The sequence below is a fragment of the Sebastes umbrosus genome, chromosome 4 (genome assembly GCF_015220745.1).
Source record: "Sebastes umbrosus isolate fSebUmb1 chromosome 4, fSebUmb1.pri, whole genome shotgun sequence".
Taxonomy (NCBI): Eukaryota; Metazoa; Chordata; class Actinopteri; order Perciformes; family Sebastidae; genus Sebastes; species Sebastes umbrosus.
Genome location: NC_051272.1, coordinates 8289625 through 8314420, shown reverse-complemented (window position 1 = coordinate 8314420; position 24796 = coordinate 8289625). Strand labels below are relative to the sequence as shown.

The window sequence follows — 24796 nt, the reverse complement described above, 5'->3', positions numbered from 1 at the left end:
CAAAGACGCATTAAGGCTAATGCACGCACACTCACACACACACCAGGGCTGGGGTCAGTTCACTTTTAATTCAACTTGTTCAAAATATTAACAACTTCAAACTTGTTTTATCACTGATACAGAGCGTTACACCACATACATGCATGATGTATATCATATAGATGTAATGTCTATTTTCATCTTGATTCACTCACATATTTATGACGGAGTATTAGGGCCATTGCGGGTAAAAAATAATAATTACATAGCCGAGGGAGGGGGGTCATTTTTTTCTAAGATTAAAGCCGTAAATTTATGAGAAAAAAACTTGTATATTCTCTGAGATTAAAGTCATCAATTTCCGAGAAAAAAACTCACAAATTTGCAAGATTATAAAATTGTAAATTTACCAAATTTTGTTTTTATATTCTCTGAGATTAAAAATAAACAAAATTTAGGAGAAAAAAACTCACAAATTTGCGAGAATATAAAGTCATAATTTTAAGAAAAAAATAAACACAAATATGCGGGATTATAAAGTCATAGATTTACGAGAAAAAAACTTAAAACTTTCAAATTTATGAAAAAGAACTCAAAAATTTACAAGATTATAAATTTACTGGAAAAAAATCTTAAAAATAGTGGAGTGCTAAACTGCGGTAATGAAAAATATTGTAAATAATAGTGTTTTTTTCATTCTTTTTGGTAGATTATTACAATTTACATATTTTCCTCTGTTTGCATTTGCCTAACTCTGCATTTTGCTGCTACCGCCTTATTGCAATATATTAAAAATGTACTCAGTTGTCCAATATTCTGGCCAAACCAGAATATTTCAAAAGCAGATAACATTACAAAGGCCTGTGAAATCAATGCCAGTCGGTCACTATTTTAAGATTAAGGCTGAGTTTAGGATGTCAGAAGTTGAAGAAGTGAACTGACCTTTGACCCAATACGATCAGACATCTCTTACCGTCGATGTGTTTGTTCCTCCTCCACATGAGCAGCGTTCCCAGCAGCATTAGCAGCAGACTGACACACACGCAGCCCACGATGAGGCCCGTAAAGTCCTGCGCCTGGGCCAGCGTCACCTTGCCCAGATGCATGATGGAGTCCGCCTGGTGCCACTGATGAGAGTGAAGGGGTTCGGGGTGTCACAATTGTAACAACACTGATCATTACTATTGAACTAGCCTCCATCCATAGGGAGGTCAGAGGTCAGCTACTGAAGAGCTGGTAAAGATTCAGTGTAAAGGTCTGAATTCCAGCTCAACAGGATCGACATCGTAACTCATCTTGGCTGAGTTTAGACACATTTTCATGTGCAAGTAAGTTTATGCTAACTGGTCCAATTACACCTGTTTTCCTAAAATTGTAGTACTCTGTAGTACAGAGCCAAAGATACTTGCAGACCGCACAACATGTAGACAGATGCTTGATAAACAATGACTACAACTGTATGCATGGCACATACTGTACAGTATGTCATGCATGGCATATACACAAGCATTTAAAAGAGGCATGAAACAGGCATTCAGACATATGGTATGCAAGAACACACATACACACACACAGTCTGTTGCCACAGTCTGGAGGCAGATTACATCAGTGATATTGCTTCTGCTATTATTAGGTTTAGTGGAAATGAGGTTTCTACTGCTGCAGATGGGACGGTGTGTGCGTGTGTGTGTGTGTGTGTGTGTGTGTGTGTGTGTGTGTGTGTGTGTGTGTGTGTGTAGGCTTGTGGAGCTAAGGGATATTGGCTGACCATCCCCCGAGATACCGGCTTTCCTCCGAAGGCCAGTTCACAAGTCGACAGTGATGAGGCTGATAACGTCTGGTCTGGAGCACGCCGTTGAAGGCGACCGCTGGATATTATCTCTAAGGATGACAGCGCAGCGTCTTAGCTGCATATTAGTTTGTACCATAAAGGTTAGAGACATTTCTCTTATCAAACCTCTTATAACCCACGAGGATATGTGGAGGCTGGTTGTTGCAAACAAGGATGCTAAATTTATTCAGAACACAAAATATGAGCTCCCATCCAGCACCAGTCCCGCCCTTAGCGGACTCTCACGCTATTAATACTAAGTCACTTGCTCCGACTGACGAATAACGCCCCGGGTGGGTTTACATCGGAGTTAGTTGAAAGCCCGGTTCGTCACATACAGTCACTAAAGGGTGCCTCCGTGCGTCGGTTTCCGATGCCCAATCGGCGGTATCTGACGAGTTGGGAGTGAAAACGGGTTGCTCATTTTTACTACAGCAGGGTCAGAGAGTCTGCCACACGCAGTCCTGGTTCTGGTTCTCCTGTACCTCCCTTCCCTCCAGCGGGCCCAGCGATACCGACTGGGTCTGTCCGCGGTGGGCTGGTCGCTGCCGGATTCTGAGCTGAAGGTGTCTCTGTATGATTTAATCTGATTTTGCCAGATTAAGAATAGCTATATAGAAATAATCTTCTCTCTGTTGGTCTCGTTTACTTATGTAGATCATATAGAGGCATCAGTATTATATTGAGTTTTTTTCCACAATGTGAGTCACAGGTGATGAACGTCTGTCCCGTTTAAACCCCTCATTAATAAAAGACAGTGTGTGTGTGGGGGGGAGGGTGGGGGGGTTCCTCTGACATTTCTATACTGTACGTCCCCTCCTCATAACTTATATTCAAGTGACAAGACAGCTGGATGCTGAGCCCTTTCACTCAACACACTGTGCAATAAATTCTCCCTGAGCTGGTGTTTTATAAGGGGACTGCATTAGGACACGAGAGTTATTGAAGTTCCCTGTAAACGATCTGGAGCGCTGAAGGAATGCGTTTTTTTCCATGAAGTTCCCAGAGCGCAGAATGAAACGCTCAATATGGCCGACGGCACAATGATCCTGTTAACTCGTACAGTCTTTACTTTCTGTTTTTGTTATTGTTAATCTAATACATAAAAATAGGAAACAAAATGAATAAAAGCTGAAGTAGTAAGATGCTACTAATTTGTTAAATTCACTGAAATATTCTAAAAATAATCGCGGCTAAACCAGTTCTCTCACATACTCCATCCATCTATCATCACTGCGTGTTTGCTATGTGGCGAGTCGGCCTCTTCCTCCTCAGAAGCAGGTGCTGTGGTATGATTATATGATACCTTTTATTGCTAAAATTCCTTCCCTGAGCCCGATAACACAAACAGTGGGGGATTCTCATATGAATGCATTAGAAGTGTCTTCATGGATCTCTGCTCTACTGAATCCACTCGTCTCAGAGCAGATGTTTGATACAGAATATCTTGTTTAAAAGCTTCTCGTGATCATTTTTGGCTCACAGGAATATTTGTGCTTTTAGAACTAGGGTTTACAATAAGTAAATAGTGTCATCCCTGCAAAAATCCTGAGTCATTTGATCTCATATTGAGCCTTTAAGGGGAGACACTACAGGTAAATAAGGTAAAAAAAAATTAACTAATGGATGAAACTTCACCAGTTGATCACTTACACTAAGACAATTATTTTTTGTATTACAAGTTTTCTGAAATTGTATGCGTAAATATGCAAATGAGGCATTATCTAATGCTAACTTTGGTTGAATTTAGGAGAAATCTACAGACGCAAACAGACGAAGTAGTAAAATAAACACCTAAATGTGTATTTTGGATGTTTTTTTTCCACTAGTCTGAAAGAAGACATGTTATGGAAGCAAAATAGCCCAACATAGGACATAATTCTGCAAATAGGGTGAGATAAATCCTGGTTTACAGAAAATGAACATGGTTTACTAAAGGTCAGAATGATCTCACCGTGTTGGTAGATTTTTTTTAAACTTCTTTCAGGCGGTTTTAAAAGGAAAATGCAACTGTAATAATAATAATAATACAGATTCACGGCGGAACGTTTTTACAAAATGCATGTATGTTTTTACAACCCTCTCTACAACTGGAGAAGAAACCTGTTTGCATACTCTTGTGTTCTTTACTTCAATGGGATGGTGAGCTAATTCCCTAATTCACATGCAAATTAAATTAATCTGAACGTGAATAAATAACACACCCTGACACAGACACGCACTTCACTGCCATACAACACCACTTCAAACACACACTGAAGCTTTTTTTCTGCTGTCAACATGCAGAGAAGCTGGAACAAGACGTCTATTCAGTGGAGTGAAGAGGATGTGTGTGAGTGCGTGTGTGTGTGTGGGTGTGGATATATGTTTGTGGTGAGTCTATATAAACAAAAGACTGCGTTAATTAAAGACCAACTGTTGCACAGGCTATGGAGAGCTGGTGTGTACGTATAGGTGTGTGCACCTGTGTATGAATCTCTATGGCTCTGTAGTCTGTATGTGTGAATATGTTAATGGTTGTGTATCTAAAGAATTTAAAACTGAACTACAAAAGAACAAACGGACCTGTTTTGCTCTTAATGCAAACAGAAAAGCACATTGCAGTTGTCTTGGCATCTGTAAACTGTGTCTCACCTCCACCTGCAGCCCCTTGGCGGTGGCGGCCTGCAGCTCGTTGGGGACGGTGCACTCCAGAGTGTTTCCAATCAGAATCAGACTCTCACAGCTGCGGTTGGAAACCGTCAGGACCTGACACTTCATCGCCTCCCTGTCCATACGGTCACCCTGCAGTGGCGGAGAGGGGGGGAGGAAAGAGAGAGAAGGAAATAATGAGGGGAGATAGAAGGACGTTGGGGGAAAGAGAGCAAAAAGAGAAGGAGATACAGGGAGAGAGAAAAGAGAGGGAGACATATGAGGTCAACAGTGGCAAAAGGGTTGAGGTCAAACAACTATTACTAAGGTCAAAGGTCAGTGCGTCCAGACCATAGACTGTATATAAGAAGTGGACGTAGTCACCGTGACGTCAGCCATTGGTTTGTGGACTGCAGTTGTGAAGCCTTGAGTTCGGCATTTTGGCCGTCGCCGTCTTGTTTTTTTGCAACCAGAAGTGACACAAGAGGCTGGAGCTAAGTACAACTAACGCTGAATAAGACATTTTTAAGACACCAAAATGTCACAATTAACTTTTATGAACTGAAAACACTGTGAAAGAACTAAAGTTCTAAGACAAGAAAAACGGAAAACTCCCAGACCGGACAACGCTGTGGTAGTGACCTGTCAATCACAAGGTAGCCCCGCCCTAAAGCATCCCCTGCTTTATGGTCTATTTGACTCTAAATGGGACTAGATTTTACTAAATGAACATCATGCTGTATTGAAGAAGACTTGAAACTAGCGATTGAGACCATAAACTCATGTTTACAATGTTTACTGAGGTAATAAATCAAGTGAGAAGTAGGCTCATTTCTCATAGACTTCTATACAATCAGACTTCTTTTTGCAACCAGAGGAGTCGCCCCCTGCTGGCTGTTAGAAAGAATACAAGTTTAAAGTACTTCCGCATTAGCTTCACTTTTCAGACCTGGAGGTTGGCGCCTGGTCTGAAAAGTCTGGTCTGCTCGCTGATGGTCTCGTTTGCTTATGTAGGTCATATAGAAGCATTAAACTGAGACTGTTTCATAACCAGTAAAATGTTCCTCACAGTAACTTTTAGATTAAGGCGTAAGGTCTGTATTATATTTATACTGTGCCTGTATGGTGCACATTCTTAGTGTTTGTGCCCTGAGGCCCAGTATTTAATCTTTTATGGACACACACAGTCAGGCTGCATCAATTTTAGAGTGGAAGATGTGGACTGCTGGCGAGGATGGAAGGGTGGGAGGCTGTTTGGTAAGGTTTACTTTGGTATAAATCAATCACAGGTCACATAAGTGTGTTCTCTGTAATTCACAGACCTCCTTATTTAAACTTTCACACTCTTTAAAGTTTCCTTGTGCAGCTTTTAAACTATTTATAGGACTTTTTTAAAAGGCCAGTAAGTGACATGCGTGCATGGTTGACAAAATGATATGAATTTTATAGTCCGAAGCCATATGTTATGGCTTGTTTAGGACATATTGGGATTTGGAAACAGAAAGTTTCAAATCTGTTGGAAAACAGTGTAGAAAATAGTCTTAGAAGTACTACTGAGGTAAATCAGGAGCAGGTCTCTGTTCCTGGCATCATGATTCATAGTGATGGAAAGGACTGACTGAGCATGAACTGAGCTCGCTGCTTCTGTTATGAGTAAGAAGACTTATTGAGCAACTTATTCTACTTGTTTGACCCCTAATGGAACGACAACACCCCCTCTGAGATCTGACTGGAAGCACACACAGCAATTGTCCACATGAGTAAAGAGTTAGTGAGTGTTTGACGGGAAGCTGTGAGAGAACAAATTTGTTCCCGTTCTCCTCCACTCAGCCGCGATCTCGTTCCCTTGTTTACTCTTCCCGTTCACTTTCTGTTCCATCTCTCTCTCTCTCTCTCTTTCTCTTTCTCACATAAACACACTTGTTTGAGTGCAGCAGAAGGCAATAAAGAGAATGATCACATTCCTTGCGTGACAGCTTGGGATTTTCCAATTTGACACAGAGTGGAGGCTCGCACCTGTTACTGCACTCTCACACACTGGCAGCCTTCAAACGCAGCAGCAGCAGCACAAATTCACCCACTTGCTTGCAATTAGGACGTACACACTAAGACAACACTTTGTAACAAGATCATCCAACGCAGTCTTTGTTCAGTGCGTTTCCCAGCTGTAGGCGTGACAGACAACGCTGTACACAAACACACACAGCAGAGAAGAGTTATTAAAGTCATTAGACAGTTACTCTAAATAAATTGTTACGATGATAATTGGAAGTGAGACGCAGCCTCCCGTGAAGTGATCGACAGCGATAAGAGCCGGGCTACATGCCAACATCAACAGCCTGGTGCGGACCCGTCAGTCACAGCCGAATATCCCTTTATTTGTCTTTTATTGGCAGCCGTTTTGGGGCTCGAGTTATCAGATGGCGCTAAATGAGCCCAGTGTTTGCCCTTTACTGGAGGCCACTGCAGGGGCAGGGTTATCGGATGGCGTTAAATGTGGCCTGTTTCGGTGCGATGCCTGGTACCATCCCCCCTGGGTAAAAACTGGGGGTTTGTCTGGGCTGAAGGGAGGGATGAAGGGGGGTTAGAGGTTGGGTTGGTGGTGGATTTAGCATCGGGGCCAAGGTCACGTCTGAGAAAAGACGGAAAGAAGAAAAAAAAAAACAGCCAGTATCCCCTGCGAGAGGTCCAGCACAGCTGCCACAAAGCGTCGAGCTGCAGTCCAACAAAAAAAATGAAAGAAGGAGAAATATGTATTTCATTGTGTTGCTGAAACAGGCTCGGGGGAATGTGGTGGCTTGTTTGAAAAGCAGCATTAATATGTCAAGAGCTTTGACCTCGGCAGTCAGAACAATGCATGTCACCGGAGAGAATACGTAGAGAGGTGTAGCAGTGGGGAAGTGATGGGGAGGTCGGGGTGGGAGGGTGTAAACGATGGGAAACAGACTTCACTTCCTGTTTTTCTTTCAGTATTGTTTCCTTCCCAACTTGACCCGGACCACGGACGTGTGAATGATCGGGAGGCAAAGTGGAGCGACCGGCGGATTGAACATCAACCTGCTTCCAAAGTGTGAATTCATCTCAAAACTCTGTAAACTACATCTCTGAATTTAAATGAAAGTCTAACGAATCTGTGGAGTTGCGGAGAGGTGCAGGGGAGTCTGTATATGTATATGTTTCTGCTCGCTGTTCTCTGAATAGCTTTTGAAATGTGCTACAGCACATACATGGAGATTTTCTGACTTAACAACCTTGAACTTGACGATAAGAGTTTCTGCAGGTGTCTTGAGTTTCTGCACCTGTTTCTGCCCTGCTGGAGTTCACTTTTAAGGTGAATAAGTGATAGATATCACCATGAAACGTCCCAGTTGATTACTTACATTAAGAAAATTATATTTTGCATTACAAGTTTCCTGAAAATGTATGTTTGAATTGGCAAATGAGGCATTATCTAATGGTAACTTTTGGTGAATTTAGGAGAAATGTACAGACAGAAGTAGTAAAATAAACATCTAAATGTGTATTTGGATGATGTCTTTCCACTAGTCTGAAAGAAGACATGTTAAGGAAACAAAATAGTCCAAAATCTCAAATGCATGAAAAACAATGTTTTTGCCTGTAGTGTCTCGCCTCAATCTTTACCAGAGGATGAATCTAACCTTTGCTGTTCCATTATATTTTTTCAAACAGAGTAATTGAAAGACAACGAAAGTCACAGCCTCCTCTCTTTTAACAACCAATCATGCCACAATTGAGTGCTGACCCTACAGTCTTACCTTGAGCTCCACGATACTCTTGTTGTCCTTCGAGGTGAGCTTGGGGTCCTGGAAGAGGGGGTCCTCCACGTAGATCAGGTCCCACTGATCCGTGGAGTAGCCGTCCAAGACGAACGCCACCTTGGTGACCACAGGCGGCTGCAGAGCCAGTTTGGCCAGAGAGGGCGTGGTGCACTGGATGGACGTCCGGTTCTCAGCGTACACACAGCTCTGGAGGAGGAAGGGAACACATGACGGACAAAAACGTGAAGGTTAGAAAAACAGCACTTTTGTAAATGCAGGTTTTGAGAAATGAGAGCTGAAGTAAGAGCACAAACAAACATTAAGATCACTTCTGCTGGATTTCTTTGCATGCATTTTGGCCTTTTGTCGTGCCTCAAAAACTGACATCCATAGAAAAGTTTTGTCTCATTTTGAACTTGAGCATCTGCAGATTAATTCCATACCCCATATGTTATGTTCCACTAACGTTAGGCATGATTTGAGATTAATAAATCTCCGTTCATCGCAGACATCTTGTTTGGGAGGGGAGAGGGAGACACACCTGGTGCTCACATCTGTGTTATGTTCAGGAACACTTTCCTCATTAAAGTACAGGTGTTTACCACATTTATTAGGAAATAATGTTGGCACACGTTTTGATGTACGCAGGGAAGTTGGAGAGCGATGTATAGAGGGTCACAGGCACCAACTAAAGCAATACACTTTATATAGGAAGTGGACGTAGTCACCATGATATCACCCATTAGTTTTTTGGACTGCCGTTTTGAAATCTGGAGTGACAGGGGGAGAGGGTGGAGCTAAGTACAACCAAACGCTGAATAAGATATTTTTAGGCAACCAAAATGTTACACTTTCATGAACTGAAAACACACTGTGAAAGGGTTAAAGTTCTAAGACGAAAACACGGAAAACTCCCAGACTGGACAACGCCATGGTAGCGACCTGTCAATCACAAAGTAGCCACGCCCTAACGCATCTCCTGCTTCATTTGACTCTAAATGGGACCATAATTTACTAAATGAACATCATGCTGTATTGAAGAAGACTTGAAACTAGTGATTGAGACCATAAACTCATGTTTATAATGTTTACTGAGGTAATAAATCAAGTGAGAGGTAGGCTCATTTTCTCATAGACTTCTATACAATCAGATTATTTTTTTGCAACCAGAGGAGTCGCCCCCTGCTGGCCATTAGAAAGAATGCAGGTTTAAGGCACTTCAGCATTGACTTCACTTTTCAGACCCGGAGGGTGCCACCTGAGTATGTAACAGTACGAGTGAAAACCATACCGACTCCATTTGCTTTCCGACCTCTGCCCCTAAACTCAACCATCACTGCTACATACCAAACTTCCCCTCTCATCCTAACCCAAAGCTGATCCTAATTCAGATCTTAAAATAGTCCCTTGAAGAAGCGAATGCCAAAATTGCTCCACACACTGTTTATACAACCATGAAGAGATAAAACACCTCAAGCTCTCAGCGTTCCTACTACTCAGAGCACAGACAGCTCCCTCCAGGTCTTCACTCAGTCACAATGCAGAACCACTATGCAGTAATCCTCCGTTTGGCAGCTTCTTTTATACTCAACACATTCTGTGAGACACCACCTGTTTTCAGCCACTGCAGTGTTTACACGCATGGCCCGAGGGCACAACAGAGTTTTATCCCGCGTTGGATTCAGCCCACATCGTCCTCCCAGCTTTTGTGCTCAATAAGAACCCCCCAGTGAGAGTCAGAAACACCCTAAGTCCTTTTTTATTGAGGTGTGGCAGAGTTTCATCTCGTCTCAAGAGAGCACGGGGATAGAGGAGCTGAGGTTGACGTCTCCCGTTACACGGCAAAGATCTAAACCTCATGTGGCTGCATTACGGTTTGAATCGGCCTTGTATTGGCTGCTCAAGAGGAACTACTTGAGAGCTGGACTTCATGTCTGTCTTAACTATCTTTGCTTTGTGCAGTTATAGGTGGAATTACAGCATGTTTATGTGGCACAGAGCACTGACATGTGCAGAAGATACTAAAGAAAACCAAGATGACGAAGGCCAAAAATGCCGACCTCAAGGCTTCAAAACTGTAATCCACTTCTTATATAGAGTCTATGACTATATAGGCCTCAACCGGAGGGTGGAACAGGTGGACAGTTCGGCAGAAACAGTTGTTGTAAATCAAGATTAAAGCAATTATTGTTAGCCAAAATGTAAAATGTGGCTCATCTCACTCTGTTCTACAGTTTCAAAACACAGTGTTGATAATGGCTCGAAATTCAACAACAGTAAAGTGCTGTAAAACTCTTACACAATGTGGTAAACAGTAAAGTCGCTGATCTGTCCACAGTTTTACAAACAGAGAGTTGGAGAGAATTTGGGGAGGGAGCAGCATCCAAATGGGAGTGTTACTGAGATCTGGATCCAGGGTAACGTTCCCAGAAACAAGAAATCAATAGACACACAATAAAAAAGGGATCCGGAATATAAATGGGAACACTAATCTGAAAGCTGTTGTTGATATGACTTGACAAGCAACAGTAATAGGAGCAGCTAAGAGACCAATAGTGTTTATAAAATGATCTATTATCCTCTATCCTGCCTGTTAATATGCTGTTTGGATCCCAGCAGACACGTTGTTTACATCTAGACTTCTGTGATGACGCTGAGGTCAGGATAAAAGGAGGATTTGTTGTATTTATCACGGAGGTTGTGGTTTATTCATTACGCAAAGCAAATATCGATATAAAGCCGTTACCAAAGTGTGATGACGTGATATTCCTCTACACAGGTGCCTTCAAAACAAACTTGTTTGGCTAACAGATCAATGGTGATGTTTGCGCTGCGGTGGCCAATGATAGTCAGTGTTTATCTTTTGGGCTACAAAGGTAGATGTGTCCTTGAGTGGATATCGCACAAGGACAGGAGGAGCTAGAGGGAAAAAATGTGCTCAGTGGTTTATAATGGTTGGTTGCACTTTCATGTTGCAATGCTGTTCATTTCATTAGATTTAGCACCAACTGCACTTAATCTATATTTTCATTTTGTGAAATAAAACAGATATAAAAACAACATAAATCTTTATCTTTTAACTAATATTTAATTATTTATCAATTCTTATTTTAATTTTTATTATTATTTATCAATTTTGTATTTTAATCTATTATTTATTTATTTCTATTTCATTTAATTATTTATTTATTTATCTATTTTTTATATTATTTGTCTATTTTTATTTTATCTATTATTTATCTATTTTTTATTCTATTGTTTTTTTATTTATTTATTTCTATTTATTTACTCATTCATCAATTTTTTTTAAAAATTTTATTTGTTTGCCTTCTCTTTGTATCTCGGAGAACAAAGTACATGTATGGGTTAATTGAGCATTGAGAATAAATAAAAAACAAAAAAACAGGGTGGCAGCCTCTGTGGACCCTGAGGCTAGACCAGTTGGGAACCACCACACTTTGGACTATGGTCTGTACATTTTGTAATACTCCAAAAAAAAAGCTCAACAAACAGGTTGAAATCTGACCTCTAACACTCTGACTGCTCTCTGACTCAGACTGCAGAGTAACAGCAGCTCTGTCGCTAAAACTTCCTCATACACTTCCCAGTCTGACTCCCCAGTGAGCTACAGCAGCCCAGATGGACACAAACCAGTAAACAAACACGAGCATAAAGACATTTAAAACACACACGCGTGTTGAATGTGTTCATGTGTGTGCGGGTAGCGCTAGGTCGCCTAACGAAAGCAATCCAATTAACCTCCGTCCTCCACACACCAATAAGGAGCGAGTAGAGCGGGACTGTAGGGTAACCCCCCCCGTCCACCCCGTCCCCCCCGTCTCCCAAGGGTGCGGCGAAAGGAAAAATATCCTGTGAATTAGTGGAAACCTCAGTCAGTTTCATTGTTCAGTGGATGTCTCCTCTCATTTAAGGGAGAGGAGGTGAAGGGCTGTAGGTCGGCAGCAGCTGTAAATACAATACAGCGGGCCGAGAGCTTTACGGTGGGGTGATGAGAGAACCAGCGATCTCCAACCCTCCGCCGTCCCTGAACGATCATTAGTGTAACAGCCTGCGAAAAAGCGAAGTCATAACGGAGCTCCCACGTACAAAAGTGCCTGTCAAATCTAGAGTGATTTATACCAGTGGAGTTTCCTACCATGCTGAGTTGTGTTATTATTTACTTTGGATTTAAGGTCTCCACTTCAGCCGTGTTTTTGCTTATTATCTGGATTTTTAGGTGTAAATTTCACTCTTTCTTCTTTTGTAACGGCACATAATGTGTTTTACATCTTGTCCATTTAAAAAAAAAAAAACTTTAAGCTCTTTTTTTGTTATAGACTTCACTCTTGTGTTTTACCATTGTGCAAATGACCAACACTAAACTGCACTCATTTATTGATACTTTCAGTTACAGATTACCTCGTGTTATTTGTTTGTCACAACATTGAGCATCGAACTTTGACCTTCTTGCTCATATATCCGATGCGCAGAGGATTGTGGGTCAGAATAGTCAGAAAAGCATACTGTGCGACCGGATGTAGTAGGACATCGTGGTATTTTTGGTATACTCCATTCGGCATACTATGTATTGGGACATACTCAATCTTTTTCTGGCATACTAAATAGTATGGTAGTATGGGTATTAGAAAGTACAGTTTGTGTCAGCGTCCTGTGAGGAGCTACTGGCAGCTACGGGCGTGGTTTAGGTTTGTGTGACGACACGGAGAGGCTACTGACGTCTCCTGGAGAGGTTAGCGTAGATGCTGCAATAGCATCAGTTCTATCAGAACTGGAGAGTATTCCTTCATTGAAAGAGGAGGCAAAGAACGGCACTGAAGGCTTTTCTCGATGGACAAGATGTTTTCGCTCTTCTCCTGACTGGCTACAGCAAGAGTTTGATTGACAGATGGTTCGTCCAATCACCTGCCAAGTATTTTTTTTTTTTAAAGTGCCAGCCCTTTTCCAAACAGCTTCCAATGACGGCTTCTCAGATGGTTCTTCGGCGTGTCATGTTAGACAACAGGTACCTGTTTTTTTTTATTCTGCAGATAAATTTACACTCATTCACACCAGTACTGCCAGCCTGTTGGCACGAAAAGGTGTATAAACGCCAAGATAATGCACATCGCGTTTAGTGTGCAATAAGTACACCTTTCTTGATTTCCGCATGTCATGTGTACACCATGTATCCTGTACCAACTGCAATGTAAACGCATCAGCGTATAAATGCTGTTGGTGACGTAGTATAAAAAGCGAGAACGACCACTTATGGCAGGTGGGTGGGGACATGGACGGGTCATACAAACACCGGACTTTCACCCAGGAGGCCGTTGTTCGAGACCTGTGCTGTTGACCGGCGTTTTGTTTTCTGTAAGTTACGTTAGTGACGTTTGTCACGTGACAAACAATTGTCATTTAATGTTTGTAACGAGACGATTGTTTTCTGTAGTTGTGTTACGTTGTTTCCGTACGTTTTTAAATTAGTTTACATACTTATTTTAAGTCCAACAAAGATGTTTTCCCTTACCCTAACTAAGTGGTTTTCTTGCCTAAACCTAAGATAGTGGTTTTCTTGCCTCAACCTAACTGCAGACGTTTACGTGACATACAAATTTCATACAAAAAGCGGCATACAAATGACACGCGAAAAGGCTAAATTGCATATTCATGACACGCAGAATGTCCGTGTAATGTCGTGGTATTTATACGCCTTCCCGTGAGACCGGGTTGGTACTGCACAACCACAGTCTTGTCCTCTGACTGTCAATGAGCAGCTTTACTGGAAGCAGTTGGAGCTTTGAAGCACCTTGACTGCTGAAAAACGTTACTCATTCACTTTCATTAACTTCCTTCTCTCAGATACTCCCCGCAGCTGCGGTGGGTATGGAAAAGGAAAGAGGCTTCATGAGGCGTTCAGGGGTCAGCTGGAGAGATTGAGCCAGGAAGAGGAGTCTGACACGAAACAAGCCAGTTTGTGAATGCAGGCGACAGGTGTCTGGCTACGGTGAAGCCTCTAGTTAACCCAAACTATCCGTGATGGTGCAAAGCAAAGCTGCTATGAAGAGCTCCACTCCCTCAGCTTTGGGAGTGATCTGTGAACATTCAGAGATCACTTTTTTTTTTGCTGTTTTTGTGTGTATGTGCAGCCCTCTTTGGCTTTGAGACCATGCCAGCTTTTCACGACAGATCGTAAAAAAAAAACCTCTTTCATGTTTGTGGGAAAGCTGAGATTGGCTGAGACCAGGATTTACTGGAGATCTGAGAGGCAGATATCAAGTCAACACTGGGTGTTTTCATGGTCCGACTCCAACTGAGACCCTGAACCTCTGCTGTTGGCTTTAAGCAAGTCTTGGTTTCTTCCTCTCTGTGCAGATTTCACAGATTCTGGAGAACAGATTTTCACCGACTGAACTGAACATCATTTGGCTGCTGTGGTCGCACGGCCGTCGCTTAGGTTTATGAACGCAGCTCTGCAGGCATGAGAGGCTGGCTCGTATTACCCCCAGTACCGTTCCGCTGGCGATGGAAACCTCTGGGATGTCAGTTTGTGAACGATCCGTGCCTCTATTTTGAGGGGTTAAGACAATAAGACACTTATACTGTCCCTTCCCAGGCTGAGCCTCAACTCATCCCGTTTACTGGAAGGAATTTAACAGGCGACAGCTGGGGCCCTACGGGGCATGATCCCATCCTAAATCATTAGTATTTCATACAGCTTCACGCTCTCGCTCTTTCTCTCTCTAGGAAGCTAGAAATTTTGTTTTTGCTATATTCCTCTAGGCTAGGGTTCTAGGCTAGGGTTCGCTTCAACACGCCGCCTTTCAGTCATCCGAGAGCCGTTTATTCTTCACATCTTAACAGAGAGGATTTAAAAACGTTTTGGCGGTTTGCATGGTATTAAATACAGTCGCAGCATGTGTTGTTAACTTGAAAGTGAGCTGATCCCCGACTACCCTGCATGGTGTAAACTCGCAATGCTGCGGTACCAGGTGACACATAAAGAACATTTGAACACTGACCCTCTAAGATTACAGGTGAAATTACACCCCAGTAAACTTGGCTGTAAACAAAATCCAGGAAAAAACTTACGGCGAAGTCCATATTTTGCCATTTTTTTATTTGTCAATGTAATTTTTAAAGCCTTTCCTATAAGAATAAGTGTTTGTTTAATGATATTATACCCGTTTCTGAATGTTGAACACTGTTCCAGTCCGTTAACTAGTGATCTAAATCAGTGAGCAAAGTATGTTAAATTGCAGGTAACCATAGCGACAGTGATTCTGCTTTGTCCTATGTTACTCACTGGCCAAACAGACCTAAGCACGAGTTAAAGGGTAACTTCGGTTTTATTCAACCTGGACCCTATTTTCCATGTTTTTGTGTCTAAGTGACTAATAGGGACAACAATTTATGAAATTAGTCTAGTATTGAGGGAGATTGCTGTAGACGACAGCTCAGTTTTAAAGCTAGAGTGAAGCAACTGGTATCATACAGTATGAAACTAGAAAACCTAATGAATCCATTGGTACCAACCATGTCATACTAGCTTGTCGTGCAGGAGGCTAAATAACGCTCCAAATTTACGCTAAATTTTGGCGTGGAAAACCTATCATGGCAATTTTCAAAGGGGTCCCTTGACCTCTGACCTCAAGATATGTGAATGAAAACGGTTCTATGGGTACCCACGAGTCTCCCCTTTACAGACATGCCCACTTTATGATAATCACATGCAGTTTGGGGCAAGACATAGTCGAGTCAGCACACTGACACACTGACAGCTGTTGTTGCCTGTTGGACTGCAGTTTGCCATGTTATGAGCATATTTTTTATGCTAAATGCAGTACCTGTGAGGGTTTCTGGACAATATTTGTAATTTTTTTGTGTTGTTAATTGATTTCAAATAATAAATATATACATATAATTGCATATAGCAGCATATTTACCCACTCCCATGTTGCTAAGAGTATTAAATTCTTGACAAATCCCCTTTTAAGGTACATTTTGAACAGATAAAAAAAACATGTGCGATTAATTTGCAACTAATCCTGATTAACTATGGACAATAATGCGATTAATTGTGATTAAATATTTGAATCGATTGACAGCCCTAAAAATAATAAATAAATATTTCAATTGATTTTCATTTTGTATAAGGACACTTTGTTGTTTATGATCACTTATTGTACAGGGTATTGTATGTCATGTAAACGTGTGTATTTAAATGTCCAGTTTGCCTGACCTTTTCTTTTTTTTCTCGACCTTTCAACTGTTTTTTTAACCTTTAATTTGTCCAGAGAGAGTTGACCCAACAAACTGCTTCGCCTCACGCCGGGAAACTTCCAAACGCAGCAACAATCGTCTTCTGTTGTCTCTCAGAGCATTTCTACTCGAGCAGTTGGAAGTTAAAAAGCTCAAAGATGCCTTGATAGCAACTTCTGAGAGAGGAGGGGAGGCAGTTGTAGATGCAAGTCCAGATACAGTACATGCCAGGTGAATCAGGGGTTCGAAACAGCATCTTTTGGACGTGACTTCGGCGCGCTCAGAGCTGCATGTGTTCACGCTGTTTGTGTGTAACGAAGCCCGAGCTCCCCAGAGACCCATCAACCACTGACCTGAACACAGGTCAATGACCAGGGGAGGGAAACTGAAAGATGAGACACTGCAGGGAGTGTGTGTGTGTGTGTTTGTGTGTGTGAGAGACAGATTGGAGATAAAGGGATATTGTGTCGCTAAGTTTTGAGTCTCTCTTTTCATAATTCCATAAGAGTACATGTTTTTGAATGCGTGTGTGTTTACTTAGTGTGTTATTATCTCCTGACTGAACCTGCAGCAGCGTGCGTCTCAGCATGACAGATAACATCGTTACAAAGCACTGCTTGTCCTCAAACTGCCTCCCCAAGGCAAACATCACACACACAATAAGAGAACAACACGCCTTCACTCTGAAAACACGGGCTGTTTGTTTGTTATGACTCACCTCCACTCTCAAAGAATAGGTACTCTTAACAAGATACGATATATAAGTTGTTAAAAAGTCCGACAGTTGGAAAGTTTGTCATGTTTATAGAGAAAAAATCTTGAGTTGCTCCAAAAAAGTTTGCCTGTTGTCATATATTCTCTGTTTCAGTTCAGCTAATGTGAGGCAGGACTTGATAAGAAGTTAAACTACTTCTTTACATGGAGAATTGTATAAAGTTTAATCGATAAAATTAGGCTTCAAAGGATGTGGTTTCATTTCAACAGCAACTGCAGTGAAACTCAAGCTGTGAGACTGTTATCCAAGCACACTGTAAGAGTGGATCAGGAGGTCAGAAAGGTCACATAGAGAATCTGTGGTCAGTGTTATTACTTCAGACAGTGCTGACTCTTTTCTGTCTGAAAACTTTAGGTGAACTGCACAACAATGGTCGAGGGAATATTGTTTTCCTGAATGTTGTGTCTGTGTTATGAAGTGGAGGTCAGCGTTGCCAGATAATTACCATATTTGTACGATCATTTTGCTCTCTGTATGATGTACTATCAATAAAGCCATCAAGTGCCATCATGTATGATAACTGCTCCACGCTCATTTGAAGAGAGTTTGTACGAGAGACAGCTCTGAATGCACCAGTAAGCCCAGTTATTTATTTATTTAATTAGTTCAGTTTATGGCCTTAACTGTTTTCATGCAGATTATGAACAGTCTTCCAGTCGTGCTGTCTTCCTTGAAGTCTTAAAAATAAAATCTTTACCAAAATCTCTATTTTTGTTGACGAAAAAGAGGAGACATTTCTTTTTTCAATGCAACAGTTTTGTGTCCTGTGCTGCACGTGCCATAGTCAGGAGGACTCAGAGTAATTTACTTACAACAACAAAGCTTGGGAGAAGGAAGATAAACAAGATAGGTTGGCTAGACTAGATCGACTGAAATGTTCGTTATAATCTGATGGCTAAAACTGTTTTCAAAACTATATCAAGATAGTTACGGTTTTCTTTGACTAAGATGAGAATAACATTTTCGTGTCATTTATTCGTCACGCCCCTGGTCTGTAAAGGCCTTAAGACTTAAATAAATAAATAAAAAACCTTAACAAAATGAACATTAGTTCCAAAAAATGGAGATAGTATCTTGAAACATGAAAGAATACTGGAGATCTGTGCGCTATAATCAAGAAAAAATCAACTTGAAAGACTTGAAACAAGTCATTTTGCAGTGAAAAACTTTAAAACTAAATAAAGCCAAAATGAGTTGATGGAAGGGAGATTAATTATTCATTCATCATTCACTAATATGAACGGACAGGTTGGAATAAATACATTTAGCCTGAAAGATGACCCTTCCTTTGCCCATCTTTGACCCTATAGTCAAATATAGAAGCTGTAGGTGTCCTAATGAAGGGATCAGACTGAAGCACCGATAAAAAATGTCTTTATAACTAAAACCAAGCACTGTTGCTTTTGACTTACGACCTGGATGATATTTTAAGTACATTTAACACCACTTTAAGGCCTTTATAATTAAACAACATCCATTCCAGACACTTTTAATGGCCTGTAGACAGCGCGGTGAAAGCCTGGCGAGTGTCAGGGTCGGATAATTTAAAACTCCTCCAGGCCGTCGCTGTAAAAGGCCAGCCAGTCTACGGGAGCAATGATGTGCTCCGAGCATGCAATATCATTTTTCCTGCAATAAGTAGAATAAAGTCTGACGGAGGTGAGGAGAGCCAGAGCATCTAGAGGCCTCGCTCCGCTACTGTGGGTGAGTCAGAGGTGACGGCTGGATCCGACAGATCAGAGGTGGATTTTCCATTTCCTTTCTTCTCCTGTTTGTCTGACAATTGAGCTTTTTTTCCCCCCATTGTCAAAAAGTCTTTTTTTTCTCTTCTGGATGTTTTTGGGGGCGTTAGCATGCATAATGACAATACCATGCATGTGACAGCGAGGTATTTGAAAGGTTTATTTTGCCTGCTGTGCATCATTTAATGGGTCTTTTTCAACCATATAAGGAGCCAAAGGAACAAAACCATTCATGTTTGCTTTCCACTTCTTCATCTCAAGAAATGCAAAATTAAAACAGTGTTTTTTTATTTACGATGTCAATGTGATGTTTGAACAGGTGTTGGAAAGGAACGTCTCCTTTGAGAGAGATGCATAAGGGAGATTGACACACCAGAAAGGAAAGACGCCGTCTCCAAAGTAGCAATGACCTCCTGAGTGTTTTATATGGGTCTTTATTAGGGCTGTCAAATTTAACGCATTTAACGCTAACGCAAATTTGTTTAACATCACTAATTTGTTTAACGCATTAATGCAACTTAAGATTTTTAGGTTAAAAAAAAAAAAAAAAAAAAAAAAAAAAAATCTATAGGTACCAACCATGTCATACTAGCTTGTCGTAAAGGAGGTTAAATAACGCTCCGAACTAACACAAAATAAGAAGGGACAATGCACATTAATTAACATTAGCCATCATGTAAATGTGCCAGATTTAGCCATACAGGCTAATTCACCCTGGCAGGTTGATGGCATTACAGAAAGCAAGAGCACATAAGCACAGACCCATTGAGCATAATTAGTAAAGCAAATTAAGTTTCATTTTCACTATCTCGCTCTTATTACTCTCTATAAGTTGTTGAGGCTTGTGGTTGACCTATCAGCCTTGCACAGTAGGCTACTGCAAAGTCTTCCCTGTTAGCAACCAGTATTACCTCAGGAGCAGGGACTTTTTAGGCCATGCATTGGTCCTTGCAGTCAAAATGCATGGTCAGTAAAATATCCTTGAGTTCCAGGAAAAGTTGCTCAAAATGGCCATGAGGGAAATATTACTCAGAGAGGATCTACACTGTAGATGAGTCTTCAAGGCTTAACCTCAACTCAGATTGTGCAAACTTTGTAATCCAAATTATGGATATCTCATTTGGTGATATGAAACCGTTGTTGTACTCACCACATGGAAGACCTCAGCATCCTGACCGGTGGTGAGGACCATCTGGGGCTGGAGGCCGGACTGGAGGAAGAAGCCGTGAGCCGACACTGTGCAGCCTCCGCTACATTGAGGGTGGGGGGGGTGAGAACGGATGTTAGCGTTGGCATCAGACACAGAGACACAGTATATCCCCACTGGGAGGGACCTGTTGTTAGCATTAGCAGTTTAGCCACTCGTCACCTCCTACTCGTTTCCTCCTGCTGTAAAACTAAAGCATTAATCTGTCTCGCCTCATCCACAGACACGCTCAGTCACTTGTACTTCCTTCTAGGTGAAGAAATATGAGCAAGAGCTGAAATATGGAGGAAATTTATCAAGTCGACATTGACAAATAGTGATATCTAAACCGTTAAAAATCCAAAAAGTGGAAGCACTTCAGCGTTGGCCACCACACAGATGTGGAGAAAACAACGATAAAAGCCGTTTCACACCAAGCACGGATTCATCGCTGCATCGATGTCGGTTTGGTGTGTCTGGGCCTTAAGGCTGAAAACCCCATTCTGAATGAACACAACTAACCTGACGAAGGAGCGTGAGGGCTGGATGCTGTTGATGATGGGGTCTTGGTTGTAGGTGAACTGCACGGGGGCGTGGCGCTCCACCGAATCCACCGTCAGCTTCACGGGTTGCTTGGAGGGAATGCTGTGTAGAGGCGTCTTACAGGTCAGCATGGTGGATGTCAAGCTGATGGTGGCGGTTGGGGTGGAGGGGAATGAGTAAACACACAGGATATATTGTGGTGTTAGTATGTAGAGTACAGTGGTAGCCATTGTCCCTTATTCATGCATTTCTTTTGCATTAGTCCTGCAGATAATTCCTGATTGAGCGGGAGAGGAAACGGAATGAGGAAATGAGCGAGGAAAGAAACCTTTGATCTTCTTTAACCAGTCCTCCAGTTCATAAAAAAAGTTAAATTACAGTAATGTCAAGACATATTTGAGTATATGTATCAAACACCACAATCCATTTACAGTACATACTGTACAACCTCCCCAATTCCTTTCTAAGAAAGAAAGAAAAAGGCAGAGAGGAGGTGCTGCTGTTCTGCAGTGCGTGAGGCAAAGAGAAAGAGAAAAGGAAACAAAAGAGAAAGAAAAGAAAGGATAAAAAAAAGAGAGTGTGAACTGACCTCTGGATCTTACAGGCTGCTTTCCCTATCGTCACCTCTCGCTTGTTCCCAGTATCCAGGAAGGCTCCTCTGATGGTCAGCATGGTGTTCCCGGACTTCGGCCCGAATGTCGGGAAGATTTCATGGATCACAGGATCCTGGACGCAGAGACCACCAGACACTTTCAATAAGTCTATTAGATCCTAGCGATTTGCTTAAATTTGTGTAATTACTTTGTGTTGAACTCATCAAGTCAGGGCTCAACACTAACTTCTAAAAGTGGTTGCCAGGCAACCAGGCATCGGCTTTGGGTTGCCAAAACTAAAGATATGGTTGCCATTTTTAGTCATCTTAGATTTAGAGTAATTAAGATACTATGTAATTATACTGTATCAGCTTAATAATGAAAATGTGACATAGAAGAATAAAAACTTTATTACAGTAACCAAACACAAACTGCAGTATAATTTTCCGTCCAGCTCAAAGATGCCGGGGATACTTCGCCTCCCAAGACGTCACAAATTTACGTCCCTGGAGTCAACGAGCGATGAGTTCTCGACACTGCTGTAAGCAACACTTCCTGGGGGGGCCAGCAATCGGCCCGCTCCGAATGGCCACGCGCTCCAAACGGGCACGAGACCCCGACAACGCTGCAAGCAGCAATCCCAGGTGGCTAGCGGGAGCTAAGCAATCGGTCCGTTCTGAACGGGTATGTGGACCGAACGGGTACTGCACTAGTTGTCTCTATAAGAGATGCCTGTGTGCACGAGGGTAAACGTACCAACAGACGTGCAGCGTTGTCACGTGCAGTGTGGATCTGGTTCTGATTGTAGCATAAATACTTAAATATCACTGATGAAACAAATATTAAAAATGTATTTATTTTGGGGTGCATGTTTTGCTGTTTGTTGTCCTTATTTTTCATGTATACTAAGAAGCCAAAAATTGTTTATTAGATTCGTACGTTTGACCTCTGCATTTAACCCATCCTAAGGAGCAGTGGGCTGCTGTAAAGCGCCCGGGGAGCAACTTAGGGTTCGGTGTCTCGCTCAAGGACACTTCAACATGTAGACAGTAGGAACCGGGGATTGAACCGCCGACGGTTGAAGGACGACCACTCTACCCACTGAGCCGCCCCTAAACCCGGCAACCGTTACTGTCGAGCACTACAAGTATACATACTGAGGACCTTCAAATCATGTCAGGCAGATCGATTTATAGACAAAATACACAGATTTTTCACAAAGTGCAACCAAAAAGAAGGAAAAAGTTTATTCTTACCACGAAGGTGAAGCCCTCCATCGTGGCGACCTTGTGTCCACTCGTGACCTTCACTGTGTGTCCTGATGGGGTGAAGTTCCCACTGAACACTGGGGAACACTGCAGCTCAGTCCACCTAAACACACACAGACCAGGCATTATACCCCGACGCTGGCAACAAGTACTTATCCTAATTCAATGATGACCTCCTGCACAAAGAGGCCATCTTCATCTGGGATTGGGTGGGCGGTGTTTTTATTTTTCCCCCCCCCAAATTTGTAATGAGGTTGTTTGTAGCAAAAGGGGCTTTTGAATGGGACATGGCTCCAGTGGATTTGGGAGAGTGGAAAGTCTGGATGCAGCGATTCTTTCCCAGCAATTTTTCAGTTAAAGGAGTCATGTGTTGAATGTGGACGGCTGCAGGAGAGGGGAGGGGGGGGGCTTCTTAACATTCTTCCTTCAACACAATAACCCCTCTTAAACTCCTGCTCTGCCCTTATAGGACGCCAGTCTACGGGTCCCTTTATCTCGTAAACACCCACCACTTAACACACACTCTGTCTCTCTCTGCCTCGCAAAGGTGGCTTTTCAGATACTGTGCAGGAACATGCTCATTTCAAAATGCACAGAAAACTCAATATCTTTCCATAAAACACACACACACAGGCACGGGATGTATTAAGCAAGAAAATAACAAACAAACACACACCTGTTGATATTGTCTTGTCTGGGCAGTTTGCAGGGAGCTCCGGCCACCTCCACGGTTACCAGAGAGGTCTTGAAGCCCTCCGTCTTGTTGAAGCCAAAGTTTTTCCCGCATATCGTCACCATTGCAGAGCCTCGTATCGGTCCAGAGGTCGGAAAAACCTAACGCACGCAAAGGGAACATTTGAAACATTTAGTCTGAGATCATATTAATAAAATGCTCCTCAGTACCACTGATCTCTGAATGTTTATCCAAATTAATACAAACTTTTGTCGTAAACTACTTGCTTCCTGTTTCTAACAGGATGTTTGTGCTGCCCCACCTGCCTCTCCCTGGTATTGTTCCAGGTGTATTTGTGTTCTCGTCGTCTTTAATGACAGGTTAGCCATTACAGAAGTGACTTTTCCCTTTTAACTCTTTCCACCATCTGCCATCGCATTGGATCTTTGAACCCGTTTGATCTGAAACTACAGCGCTCTCTATGTTTTGAGCTGTAAATCAATGTATCTTTGAGTTGTAAAGTAACCAAAAATGACCAAATAGAATCATATTATTCACAAATTTTAGAATTTTATCAGAATCATAAAAATACTTTATTGATCCCCGGGGAGAAATTGGGACGTTTCAGTTGCTCTGATATAAAAGCATGAAGAAATGTAAGAAAATAGAAATAATGGAGTAAGTAACATGTAAATTATGTACATAATGCTACAATATAAACACAATATATGTAGAGAAATATAAGTAAATAATAAAAATAAGAAGAAATATGTACAACTATGTGCATTTAAGACTATAAGAATATATAACATATAACCACAGTGAAAATAAGTAAAGTAGAAAAACTAAATGCTGAGAAGTGGGATCAATTAGGTGTGTTAAATATAATGCAATTATAGTATAAATATGAATTAAATAAGAATATGTCTTGAAATGTACATTATATATGCGGTATTAATGCCAGGGTATTACACAGTTGAATTATTGCACAAATTATAGTACAGTTGAGTTAAGTCAGTGTGTTTAGTAGTAGTACTTTTTTAGTAGCAATTCTTCCAATAAAGCGCAATTCTTTCCTTGATAGATTCGATTGACAGCAATATAATCAATATATTTGATCAATCAGCTTTTGGGTGGAGTTGGAGTTTGTGTCTGAAAAATGATGTTCGGAGATCTAGAAAAGGAAGTAGTGTTGTGCAGTTTGTTAATGCCTGTTGCCATTTTATTTATTAACTGATATCTACCTAAATTAAGGGGTTTATTTCAACTTTACTTAGGTATTCGTGTCAACAACACTGCAAGTAAGTGATACAGACGAGAGTATCCTGGCATGAGATTTAAGAAAAGTAAACAATGACACTCGGAAGATAACATCTAGTGGGTAAGTGTTGCATAAGAAACCTCTATCAAACCTTTCTACCTTTTCCAAATTCCTCCTTGTTAAAATGGTCCCAGAGGAAGAGGCGTTTTTACAGGTTCTCGTCCCATTAACCCATTTTGTTGCATTTAGGGCAGTGAAGGTAGCTTGGTGTTGTGT

At 41.7% G+C, this 24796-nt stretch overlaps 1 protein-coding gene across 2 annotated transcripts in view; it reads right to left on the bottom strand.

Annotated features, from left to right (window-relative positions):
* The window catches only part of met (MET proto-oncogene, receptor tyrosine kinase), an 81483-nt gene that overhangs the window by 13976 nt on the left and 42711 nt on the right, over positions 1-24796 (bottom strand). For both annotated transcript variants that reach the window (XM_037767323.1, XM_037767322.1), the window contains exons 6-13: positions 23263-23420; positions 22575-22689; positions 21315-21451; positions 20705-20869; positions 20147-20246; positions 8218-8427; positions 4445-4594; positions 953-1106 (exon numbers count right to left, since the gene is read on the bottom strand). In XM_037767323.1, the coding sequence (XP_037623251.1) occupies positions 953-1106; positions 4445-4594; positions 8218-8427; positions 20147-20246; positions 20705-20869; positions 21315-21451; positions 22575-22689; positions 23263-23420 (1189 nt within the window). The remainder of the gene's footprint in view (positions 1-952; positions 1107-4444; positions 4595-8217; positions 8428-20146; positions 20247-20704; positions 20870-21314; positions 21452-22574; positions 22690-23262; positions 23421-24796) is intronic.